At 41.4% G+C, this 13,147-nt stretch overlaps 1 protein-coding gene across 1 annotated transcript in view; it reads right to left on the bottom strand.

Moving 5' to 3' along the window:
* Positions 1 to 6,372: 6,372 nt before the first annotated feature.
* The window catches only part of LOC139470267 (mediator of RNA polymerase II transcription subunit 1-like), a 75,021-nt gene continuing 68,246 nt past the window's right edge, over positions 6,373 to 13,147 (bottom strand). Inside the window, exon 15 of the mRNA XM_071252614.1 lies at positions 6,373 to 13,128. Coding sequence (XP_071108715.1) covers positions 8,280 to 13,128 — 4,849 coding nt within the window. The 3' untranslated portion in view covers positions 6,373 to 8,279. The remainder of the gene's footprint in view (positions 13,129 to 13,147) is intronic.

Raw genomic sequence — 13,147 nt, 5'->3', positions numbered from 1 at the left:
GGTGCCCATTTCCTTTGAACTTGTGACTTGGTATAGTCTGAAAATTCAAAGCAACAACTCATAGATCATTATGTCGTCTACCTTTTCACATCATTCTCTGAAAAGTGTACATAGCAACAGTTTGCATTTTAATTCAAAGAAATAGAGAAAAATCAAATTCCAACTTTGCGAATGTATATTTTCAAATTGTCAGTAGGGATCCAGGTCTTTCCAGACAATGTAAGCATCTACCAGGATTTAAGTTTTCAGAATTATCACAAGCTTCCTTAAAATGTTCCCCTATCGTAAATGACTTGCCAAGATGGAAGTTCATTTTCAAACATTCTCTACTTCACAGATCGATGACACTTCACAAAAATGATGAAATCTGATATCTAACCATTCTGAGCATACAATACCACATTTTCAAAAAAAACCTGTGTAAATATTCAATATAGCGAAGACACGCCTATTTTAGAGGTATCTTATTATGGTTTGACACCCTTAAATATCCTACCAGAACATTCCCCAAATGCATGTTCGTTAACCTCACGGTTCCTCTTTCAAACATCCCGAAGTGTTTATCTTAGGACAGAAACTAGACAACTCTTGTCTAATGTCACTGTTTTTGTGGATGTTTCAATACCTTACCCAAGTCAAAATGGGCTTAAACATCAGATTTTATCACACACACTATGTACAAAAAGAGGCAGCGTTTAACATTGCCAGAAGCAGTCAATTGTAGAAACAGGGCAATCTATACTACTCGAATGTAAGGACCACCGAACGCTTTCATATTACTATACTTCATCTGTGATGGCATAACAGATTAACTATAGCAATATGACAGAACCAGCTAGTCCTTAACTTATTTTGAGTGGTATAAGAAGATCAAGCAGTATCAAAAACATGAAGTTATCGTAATGTCATCATTGTATTTCTTGCATAGCAATAGAGAGCACAATTAGCCAACTGAAAGTATATCTAGTGGGTCTTCCTTTCACCATGTAATCATCAAATTTTCCAGCTTACATTGGCAATCACGATCGTTGAAAGTTGCAATAATTAATCTCATGTTGATCTTTAATCAGCTATAATCATGGACACGAAATACTACCCGATTTCGGACGAGCTAGATCAAAGCAACGGCTGGCAAAATAAAAATGTATTGCACCATTTGGGTCTTCAAAGATAGAAAATATCAAGTGTCATGCCGTTTGAGTTATAATGATGAAACATATATTTGAAACTTAGACCAGACCACAATATTATTGTTGGGCTTGAAAATGTACGATCGCTTCATCTACATAACAGAAACTTTGGTCTGGCCTTATCGCTGATCAATAGCAATGAAACATTACATCTAGTCAATGAGTTCTTGGGATGAAGCTGACAAAAGGATGATACATCACATGGCTTCATTGTGATGGACACAATGAACCTCCACAAATCATGCAGAAGAAGGCACCGCAGGCTGTGCTGATAACCTAATAATAGCTTGTTAAAATCTATAACTATGCTTCTGGTTCCAACCTAAATGTCCTTGAAATCTTCAACATCAGCTCAGACCAATTTGATTTAATGATTTACCGATTTCTAAGAAGCTAATAATGAATAACAGGAGGCAAGACAAAAATAATTACGAAAAGTTTTTCTGGGTTGAATCGAAGTTAAAATCCAAAACAAAATTATCAAAGATAAAAGTTCTGTTATACAATGTTGTACCAGGCAACACCTGCATGTACCATGTTGTACAATGTTGTACAAGAAACCACCAAGCATTCATGTACCATGGTACGACGTTGTACCAGGCTACACCTGCATGTACCATAGTACCATGTTGCACAATGTTGTACAAGACACCACCATGCATTTATGTACCATGGTACAATGTTGTACCAAGCTACACCTGCATGTACCATGGTACCATGTTGCACAATGTTGTACAAGACACCACCATGCATTTAAGTACCATGGTATGATGTTGTACCATGAAACACCACAGATGCTGTTGTGACATGTTTCATCACACCTCTAATTGCAGCACCAAATTAACAACATCAGCAACAGCTACAGAGCAGCCCTGGTAAGCAACATTTCCACAGAATGGGGTGGGATGAGGATGTAACAAATACAGTTAGCAAACCATTTCAGGCTATGGAACCAGTGACAAGCAGAAAATAGGAATATTTTCAGAATAGTCTCAACTTGAGATGTATCAATGAAACAGACCAACATGACTTAAGCAAACAGCAATATCATCTCCAAATAAACAGGAGGAGTAATTATGAGAAACTTATGTAAAACATCAGATGGTGAGTGTCATGCAAAAAATCATTTTCCATAATCAGTAATTAAGGACACAACTGCTTAAGGTATTAGCAGAAAAACTTACTAAATAAGCCAACAAGCAAAGCAGTGTATAAGTTAAACTGACAAGCTGTATTATCACAGAAATATATAATATGCATTGTACTGTTGAATCTCTTCCGTGCTGCCCCAATATGCCCTACACTAGTCAACTCATGGGACTGAGCAATACCTAGCAATGCCTTAAAATAATCAGTGATCAATTGTTTGATAGGCATTACTTAGAAGTTGACGGATGACAAGGTAGACACAATTTTATGGATAACAACTTCTTTAATACTGTAAAAAGCGACACTTTGGTATAGATCCTTATACAGTTGTCAAGCAAGATTGAATGAGGGACTTAGTACAGAATATATATAGTAGGTGGAAGATTAACAGTAGAGGATTAACAGTAACAACAATTGCATACATGAGTGCAATAACATGAGTAAGTGTTCTCTGTCCATCGTGTTGTGACAGTATTATCCTTCTGTTGTCAACACTTACTCATGTTATCCCACTCATATATGCAATTGTTGTTACTGTTAATCCTCCACCCACCATATATATTCTCTTCTATGTCCCTCATTCAGTCTTGCTTGACAACGGTATAAGGATCTACACCAAAACGTCGCTTTTTACAGTATTAAAGAAGTTGTTATCCATAAAATTGTGTCTACCTTGTAATCAGTGATCAGTTTTCCTGAATTCTTACATCAAATAATATTGAATAGTCTTATCTGAGGAAATATTTCAGTCATATTGACTGGACAGAAATTGTAACCAAACAGTTACTGAAATCCAAGGTCTCGTTTCACAAGTTGATCTTAGCAATACAAATGTTGTAACTCCCATACTTTAACATAGACTTAAAACTGCAGCACAATGATCATATTGTGAAACAGGTCTTAGGTGGCGAACTTGGATCTTGTCATTTTAAAATATGTGCCATTGTGAAAGAATACGATACAATTATCTTACTTCACAACTATCTCTCCCCATGCAAAGTAGAGGGCCCAACATGACATCAGCGTGCCTGTATACCAGTCCATTCAGCACTGTGTCCCGTTGAACAAGAATACAGCTATGATCATATACATTTGTTGAGGTAACGTCTTGAGCTTCAATCACATAATCTGACAGACAGCATATCATTAAAAGACAAAAGAGAAAGGTTTCCTTCTCAGGTTTTATCTCCTATAAAATGTTCTCCAGTGCAGCATCCCTTACATTATCATCAGTGCTTGCAATAGAGGTGCTTAATCTAGCATCGCAAACCTCACACAGCACTGCCAAACACTTGCTCCATGCATTGTTGTTGGCTGCCTAGTAGAGTGGGGAGCTGTGACTGGTGACAGCGATAGTCAAGAGCACCACAAGGGCTAACACTGTGATGAGCTTGCTCCATGCATTGTTGTTGGCTGCCTAGCACAGTGAGGAGCTGTGACTGGTGACAGCGATAGTCAAGAGCATCGCAAGGGCTAACACTGTGATGAGCTTGCTCCACTCAGGCTTGTTGGCTGCCTAGCACAGTGGGGAGCTGTGACTGGTGACAGCGATAGTAAACAGCACCACAAGGGCTAACACTGTGATGAGCTTGCTCCACTCAGGGTTGTTGGCTGCCTAGCACAGTGAGGAGCTGTGACTGGTGACAGCGATAGTCAAGAGCATCGCAAGGGCTAACACTGTGATGAGCTTGCTCCACTCAGGCTTGTTGGCTGCCTAGCACAGTGGGGAGCTGTGACTGGTGACAGCGATAGTAAACAGCACCACAAGGGCTAACACTGTGATGAGCTTGCTCCACTCAGGGTTGTTGGCTGCCTAGCCCAGTGGGGAGCTGTGACTGGTGACAGCGACAGTAAAGAGCACCGCAAGGGCTAACACTGTGATGAGATTGCATGGTTTTTGGCCACCTAGCAGAGGGGAGCAGCAATATTTAAGAGCAACGCTAAGGAGCTTAAATATATAAGTATGTATGGAAGATTCTGATGTGATTTCAATAACCTTGCTGAGTCTTGTGAGCGAAGCCGACTAGAAATGGTTACAATGATTTAATTTCTGTCTTGTGATTTTGCTATTGTTCAACACTATCCGAACACGAGGGAACTCCAAGATCACTATCCCTCTAGGAAGAAATAATGCCAAGCCTCTGTAGCTCACCTTATCATGTACTACCGTAATACATTCACATGACAATAAATACAGCATTCAGGACAGCCATGAATTATCAATACCAGGAACAAATTTAGTTTTCAAAATGACAAAATATTTTGAACTCAAAGAGGAAATAAATAATTTTGTTTCACAAGTACTGCTAGTTCACTACTTGAAAATACTTAATATGCACAGTCAACAGTGTCTTATGATAAACACAGCCACAATAATAAATTATCTCCCCTTACAAAAAAAATTGAATGATCAAATCAGGAAATTAACTTGTGGAAAACTAAACCATATAATACCCATACAATAGAGTAATCTCCCCTTATAAGAAATTGTGAATAATTAAATTGGCAAACTGATAAGCTCAAGGAGAAGTAACCCAAAACCCTTGCACTGAAGATAATTACACTAATGTTATAACATTTGTCGCTATCAAGTTTTGTAACATACCAGGGATTTATCTGGACCTGCTTAGAAGCAAATATTCGGCCCCATTTCTACAGCAAAGATCAGTAACAATTCCAAATTGGAACTGAAAATTTTCATATGTATTTTAATATATAACTAATAACTAATTTTATAGCTTTGTAGAGGTAACCTGTATTTCACCGAAAAACAGGATCAATAAAAAGGAAGAGTTTTTAATGTTTAGTTTTATATTATTGTATTGAATGCAATCTCAAAATACCATATTCAAACAGGTCTACCTCTGAATTTAGAAAATATGAACTTTACAAAATCCAAATTTTGAACCAAAAATGATTTTTTTACCAAAATTGCCTGCCAGGGCTACTTAGTTTAGAATCCTAGATAAATTCCTGGATAATGTTTTACACAAATGACTGTTGGTTATTGTATATACAGCTACAAGTTACATTTTGGTCAAGACTAACTTAACACTACTTCTGCAACACCATCTACAGTAAGCAACGATGAATGTCAGTCATGACATAGCCTTTTGGAGTTGTGGCCCATGAGAAGAAAGTGTTTAAATCTTCAATAAGTTTCACTTTTCATTTCTTAAATTTACAGTACTGTTATCATGAAATCAATAATGTTCCTTGCTAGCATCATTAAAGTGTCGTATTTTTATCTAGACATATTGGAGTATTTTGTCATGTCAGGTTCACTGTACCTAGGCGAAACAATGACACAAATAACAAGGCTTATAACATACAATGTTATTGTACACTAACTTCTCGTCAAGCGTGGTACATCAAGGAATTTAAAGTCTACAGTCAAGGTGTTAATGTTTGCTGATTAGTTTTCATCCACTAGTCCTTATAATGATAACATAAAGCAAACCCCTTAAAAATGGCAATTTTCTTCTTGTCCTTATGATACCTTTACCATTGGGCAGTTTGGTAAGAACTATAGGACTAGAGCCAATTTCTAACCCTGCATGATTTACAATAAATATCTGAACCACCTTCAGCATGACGACAAAGTGACAACCAAGTTTCATCTTAATATCGACGGCAACATCGGACAAACAGGCCATGACATAACCACAACTAGACTTATAGCCCAGGTGAGCTCAAATCTTCACTAGTAATGCTGCTATTCCCATGGTTACGTAGTATGTTGTGATTTTGGCTTTTCACGTAGGAGTAAATAGAGAAACAGTCTCTGGTTTTGGGTCTGACAACAGGTTAACATTATATTTTGTACAACTAACAGACAGAGTGACAAGCAACAGACATGGAGATACTGCCCTGAGAAAGTGGATGTGTCTAAGAAACAAGTACAATAATTAATACAAAGTCTTGACTTCAGAAAGCAACACAAGAATAACAAATTATTAACAGTCAGCTGATGGGCAGACAATGTAGGGATAGACCTCTTGTTCAGTACTGGGCACTGGTCATGTATCTTAGGGGAGAAGACTGCGTTTGTGGGATATGTTGCTTCTCAGAGATTTTTCATCCTTTAATATGAGTGAGTGAGTGAGTATGGTTTTACCCTGCTATTAGCTATATTCCAGCAATATCATGACAGGGGACACCAGAAATGGGCTTCACACTTTGTACCCATGTCAGAAATCGAACCTGGGTCTTCGGCAGATGAGCGAGGGCTTTAACCACTAGGCTACCCGACCGCCCCCATCCTTTTATATGACACAATGTATGACCTCCAAACGTTTTTCACAATCTGACTTACCATTCCACGAGAAAACCTGCATCACGTGTATCAGCCGTTAATATGGCATCATGTTTTAATGAAACAAACAGCCAGCCAGTCCTGGATCACACGTATTGTTATTCATTTCGTCTAAACCCCATCCACACTTTGTAACACAGTCTCCATAGTTGGGGTGTAAATAAAATACCTCATAACTATATTTGCTTTTTGAACTGAAGTTTCAGATAACATCAATGCAGTTATACTTAAATAAAAATAAAAATAAATCTAGCCCGTCTCCATATGAAAACATGGAAGACAGTACTCAAACTACAGACTTGGGAGGAAATTTTGTCACTTAATCCAGGTCTGACTGAAAAAATATTTAAACCCTCAAAAATACCTTCAATTAAATTTTTGGCTAACAATACTTTGTACGATTTCGTGTCCAGTTTCTTTGATGATTCAATCTCTAAGACTGTTATTTTCCTTTCCCCTGCACCACCTTCTCCTCTATAACAAAAGACCAGTGCACACCTGAAGATGATCTGACCTCAGCAAACACTCAAGAGTGAGTGAGTGAGTTGGGTTTAACGCCGCTTTTAACAGTATTCCAGTTATATCGCGGCGTGTCAGCTTAATGTGGGAGGAAAGCCCGAAGTGATGCAGGTCTCAGACGTTTACCACTTCGGTGAAACCCACGAGCACGGGTATGGTGCTGACAAACCTAGAAACATAATCGGGGACAACCGGGATTCAAACCCACAATCATAGGTTTCTGGCGTGCCCAAGGGACGCAACTCTGCACAGCGAATCGCGGCGCCTTAGACGACTGGGCCACCCGTGCCCCCAAACACTCAAGAACCAGGGAGTGATCCCAGTGCTGCAACAGATGGAAGTCTATGTTAATGTATAGAGATTAGACCAGTCTTAGCACTACGATCAGTTTGTGGCCCATAACCGCATTCAAACAATATGAGAAACCAGGAAGAGATTTTGGCAAAGGTATCAGCTTGTCTGGAAGCTGTGCCATTTCCATGAAGGACACCACTTTGGCTTTGCATGTCAGTTTTAATCACATCTTGGTTTACAAAGAAAACCACATCTCACTACTGCAAAGACAGAATAACAATTCCTTATGGACCAGGGAACATGTCTAAAAATCACCGAACTGAATAAGATTCTTTTAATGTATCAATGCCAGCATGAAGGACAGAGTACATGGTGTATTTTGGATGACAAAAAATCCCTTTCCCTATTTCATGACTCGATAGAAGAAGTAAAATGAATTGACAATTCAGAATCTACCTTGAATGTTGGCATACTGTATCGAATTAATTCATAGGACAATGTCAAAACTGGATATTCTAAACAAAAACTTTAAATCTTTGGTTTTAAGACAATCAACCATCTTTTGAAGAACCCAGTGACAGAGGTATGTTTAACATAATCTATAATTACAAAAACATTCCAAGTCTTACCAAATGAAAGTTTTTGTTTAGGAATGTTTAGGCTAGTTTTGACAATCATTCTTAACTGTAAGGAAATCCATAAATGACTTAAATAAATTCAGTAGGGTCATATCCTATTACTGTTCTGACCCCACCGGTCACAATGGACAATTTGTGGTTTTCCTTTTTTTTCCAAAACCTAAAACACAATCATCAGCTATTCAGGCCCATTAAAGCTTCATCCATGAGTTCATCATCTATTTCACAAGGGGAGTGACGGGTATCCCCACTCCCTGGGGTCTCGGAATTACTCGTGACCTTGACCCCGGCAGGGCTTTGGCTGGGGCGTGGTGACTGATGCACTTTGGATTTAGGAGAACTTGACACAGTAGAGGATTTCACAGGAGTCGGTTTACCATCAGTGGGTGGAGGAGGAGCTGGTGTATCTTTAACTGGACTTTCAAGAACTGGCATAGGTGACGGCCCGTTGCTATTGACCTTGGGCGTCCCCGGACAATCTATAACAAGCCCATTTTCTGGACTACTTGCATCACTATGAGGGCTGGACACGTTCTTGTTGACTCGTTGCTTTTTTCGTGGCAAACACTCTAGCTCGTCCATATCGCGAGTCTCAGGAGTGGAAGCTTTGGGCGTCGGCACTTTGAATGCTTCTCGCTCCTCCTTGTTAGGAGTCTTTTCTCTAGAACTTTCTCCATTGAATTTAGTATTGTTGAACACAAGAGGCGAAGTGCAATGTTTTTGCGAAGGACTTCGCTTCTCCACACCTACATTTTGCACATTCTGAATCGTCAAAGGAGAGACACTCCCCCCTTTAATGCTGCCTTTATCTGAGAGTTCAGATTTTTTATTATTTGACACATTTCCCACAGGTTTATTCCCTGTCACTGGAGACCCACTTCTCCCACTCTCCAAGGACTGTCTTCTGTTTTTATTATCATCCTTTGAAAAGGCATTGACTTTATCCTTTCCATCAAGCACAGAGTTTGTTGAAGCACCTGGCCTACCAGGACTATCTTTAATCCCAGGGCTTGACTTGCCTCCAGGGCTAGCCCGACCCACTGGGCTGTCCCTATTTTTCAGGGCCTCCTTATTCACAGGACTGGCCCTCCCAACAGATCTAGAGGAACCTAGACTGTTGGTCCTAGGTGAAGAAGACACTGAATTGTTTTCGGATGTAACCACCTTGTTTAGTGGAGACGAATTTTGCCCCAGTTTTATCATTTCATTACGACTCACTTTATTATTCACAGAAGACAACACTTTGGGCGAATCCTTATTTGAAGATCCCACAGACATATTCCTTTTGATTTGAGAATCCATCCGGTTCCGATTCGTGTCACCAGTATCACTTTTCTCTCGCTCTGTCTTTGAACTATTTAACACATGATCTTGAGCCTTAGGGTCTGAGCGGGCGGCTCTTTGCTCAGCCAAAGCTCTGTTCTCCTGTTCAGCCTTCTCCCGAGCTTGTTTGGCCAACACTTCCCCCGGTGTCATAGTACTGACATGCACTGCAGTAGTGCTGGATTTTGTCAGCTTGTCAATCACAGCAGACAAAGATCCCTTCCTCGATCTGGCAGCTGGCAGTTTGCCTTTATTTGCACCAGCATCACCAGACGATCCTGAGCCGGAACCATTTCCACCAGCACCTTCTGAAGCACTTGAGGACTCAACAGGTTTGCTATTTACAGTGGAATTACTTTTCGAACTGGGATTCCCAGAAGCACTGCCACTAGAGCTTTTAGTAACATTAGCACTGGAAGTACTTGCTGAGGCTTTAGAACTGTGTGAAGCACTGGTGTTACTTGTTCCCCCAGAGTTGGGAGCAGCTCCTGATGTATTGGTGGAGAGATCCTTGGAGCTAGATGCTCCTGAGCCTTGACTGGTGTTGCTGCTGTGACTAGTTCCACTGCTCGAGGAGGAGGAGGATAATTTGGGGATTGGGGGAAGACTAGCCACACTACTAGCTGTGGGCGCATCGGGGAGGAAACTAGCTATGGATAGGGCAGCCGGGAGGGAAGGGCCTGAGGTAGATGAATTCTTGCTGGAGCTAGAACTTGAAGCATTGGAGGATTTTGGCGTACTGGAGGTTTTTGAAGCGTTCTTATCCTTTGATGAGCTACTGCTACTAGATTTTGTTAAGCCGGAACTCTGAGATTTTGTTGAGCTGGACTGAGGCCGAGAAGAGCTTGATGTTTGCGTTTTGGAGGAGCTTGATGATTTGTTTGAGCTGCTACTGACTGATCTATTAGAGCTTGAAGATTTGGATGAGCTGGTGCTGGTTTTAGGTGATCCTGAGGATGAGGATGAGGATTTAATCGTCTGAGACGAGGACAGTTTTGGATTTTGACTTGATGGCCTTGCTGGACTGGATGAGTGACTTTTAGACGAGCTTGAAGGAGTTTTAGCAGTGACTGGTGTAGTTGGAGTTTTAGCACTACTGGTGGGTGTTGAAGATTTGGTTGAAGTCGAGGTGACAGATTTTGGCGAATTTGAAGCTGAAGGTGACTTAGAAAGGTTTGACACAGGGTTTTTTGACAAACTGAGTGATGTGGGAGGTTTTGGTAGACTGGAAGAGGATTTGGAGGATGTGAGGGATTTAGAGGAACTGGATTTGCCCGACGACTGGGAAGCAAGCTTGGAGGGGGAGGACGTTGGTGTCCTCACTGGACTGGGTGAGAGAGATACCTTTGAAACTATTGGTGCCTGAGGTCGGGATGAATTAGACACTGATGTTTTAGTGGATGTAAGATTTTTAGCGGTGCTTAATGTAGAAGGACTCTTTTTGTCAGTCTGGACAGTTACTGAAGATCCTGAGTTAGGAATATTGAGTGGTTTGAGTCGGATTGTAGTTTTAGTTGCCAGTTTAGGGTCTGACTTGCTAACACTATTACCCTGAGATTGATTTGGACTTGCTGATCTCTGAGATAAAGATGATGAGCGATGAAGACTTTTTTGAGAGGATGACTGTGATTTATGGCTTGAAATTATGTCTGGATCTTTCAAGTCATGTTTGGAGACAATCAACTTGTCTACCACTGGAGTGGATGAGTGTTTGGAGGACTTCTTGGAGGTGTCCTCCTCAATCTTAAAAGAAGGCTCTTTTGACACTCTAATTTTCAACTTGGTGACCGACTTTTGATCACTCTCCACAGTTGCAGCATGATATACAGTTTTATTCACAGCCACACTAGAATACTGGTTACTCTCACCCAACTTCCGCTTCTTTCTCTCCTTCTTCGATTCATCCTTCCCTCTCTTCCTCTTCACAGATTCACCACTTGAGCCATACTTGCTCTCTTTCCTTTTATACTTTTCACTCTTTCTACGGGAGGAGGTATCATAAGAGTTTTTTGATTTGTTAGTAATCTGCAGCCTGGTAGGTGATGCTGCATATACTGCTAGCCTCTCCGAACCACTGAGGCTTGGCAAAGGTTCATCCTCATCCTCATCACTCTTAAAGTCAAACGTACCCACATTGCTCTGTTTGCCAAGGCTTTTGCTTGACAGAGATTCCATGCTCACAGCAGGTGCGCTGCGGCTATCACTATGCCTCAAAGCAGGCAGCTTCAACTTCAACCCCTTCCCTTCCTCAGATTTCACAATACTTGTACACATTGGTTCCACATTTTCATTTTTTAACTTTTCAAATTTTTCAAACAAACCTGTAATCTCCCTCCTATCTGAGGAACTGGATTCAGTCTTAATGGGAGGTGTCTTAACAGAGTACTTGGTCTCGGGAAGATCAAACGCTGTCCTATCAAACATTGCACTGTGTAGAGGATCAGACCTTTCACGGTCAGGGCTAAAAACTTCCTTGTGAAAACTCGAGGAGATGGGAGATTTGGAGTCCTGCCTGGGACTGCTGGACTTAAAGCCTAAAAAAGCAGCATTTCTTCCACTGTTTTTATCTGACGCTATACTGGAAGAGGAACTACTAAGAGAAGAAGCTGGGTCTAGAGCCTCGTTTCCCTCTCCCGACCCAGCGAGGAGATCCTCAAGAGAGGTAGAGGCATTCTCGTTTTTTGAACCCGGCGATGAATTTTTGGATAAAAGACTCCTCCCAGGATCCGCGTCCGACAACAATGCTGACAGTTCATTTTCCGTTGCTTGCTTTTGATCCTTAGGAATCAAACTGTCCATACTATCTGCAAGCTTCTTCAGATTGGATTCCCCGAATGAGTCTTCTGTTAAGTCAATAATGGACTGCAGGCCTGGTGCAGGGGGCAGGCCAGAACTGCTTTGTAAACTAGAATCAAATGGACTACAGCTCGAGTCTAAGTCTATAGTGGTTATCTTATCATTTCCTTCACCATCACTCAGTCTATGTTTGGGACTTCGACCTAGCTGGTCAGAAGTAGAACGTCTTTTGCGCACACGTTTATGAAGGGCTGATGGTTTTGTTGCATTTGCCAATGGTATAGAACCTGCTGCTGCAGCAGCAGCGGCGGCAGCTGCAGTTGAAGCAGCTCCCGTAGTCTGATCTTCTAAGAGTTTGGACAACATGGGACTGTCATTCACTTCTTGACTAGAGCCATCATGTTCCTGGTCGAGAAGTCCAGCCAACAGAGGATTATTGCCAATTTTGTCCAAAGGGGGAGAGAGGAGGTCAGCGATGGTACTGCGCATATCTTGCATCTGTCCCCGCATATCTTGCATCTGACCCCTCATGTCGGTCATTTGAGCAGGTGGAGGCAGCTGGTTGACTTGCAGCTGATGCTGTTGCTGCTGCTGCTGTTGCAGTTGATGATGGTGGTGATGGGACATCTGGTGAGTCATAGGGTGGGGCATATGGTGATGAGAGACTTGGTGTTGCATTTGCTGCATAGGAGCCATCTGCTGGGGCACCTGGGACAGGGCGGGGTTCACGAACACGGGTTGTCTCCCCCTGGAGTGTATACTGGGTGTCTGTGTGGGTTGGGGGCGGTTGTTGCGCTGCCATAAGGCCATCTTCATCGCTGCCAGCCTTTCTTCAAGTAGCTTCTGCAGCTGCTCTCTACCCTTCTTGATGATCGACCTCAGAGTGATTGGGATTGACAGGCATCTGAAAAGAGATGACAAAT

The sequence above is a fragment of the Haliotis cracherodii genome, unplaced genomic scaffold (genome assembly GCF_022045235.1).
Source record: "Haliotis cracherodii isolate W230 unplaced genomic scaffold, xgHalCrac1.p SCAF_20, whole genome shotgun sequence".
NCBI lineage: Eukaryota > Metazoa > Mollusca > Gastropoda > Lepetellida > Haliotidae > Haliotis > Haliotis cracherodii.
This window is presented reverse-complemented; position numbering and strand designations above follow the sequence as displayed.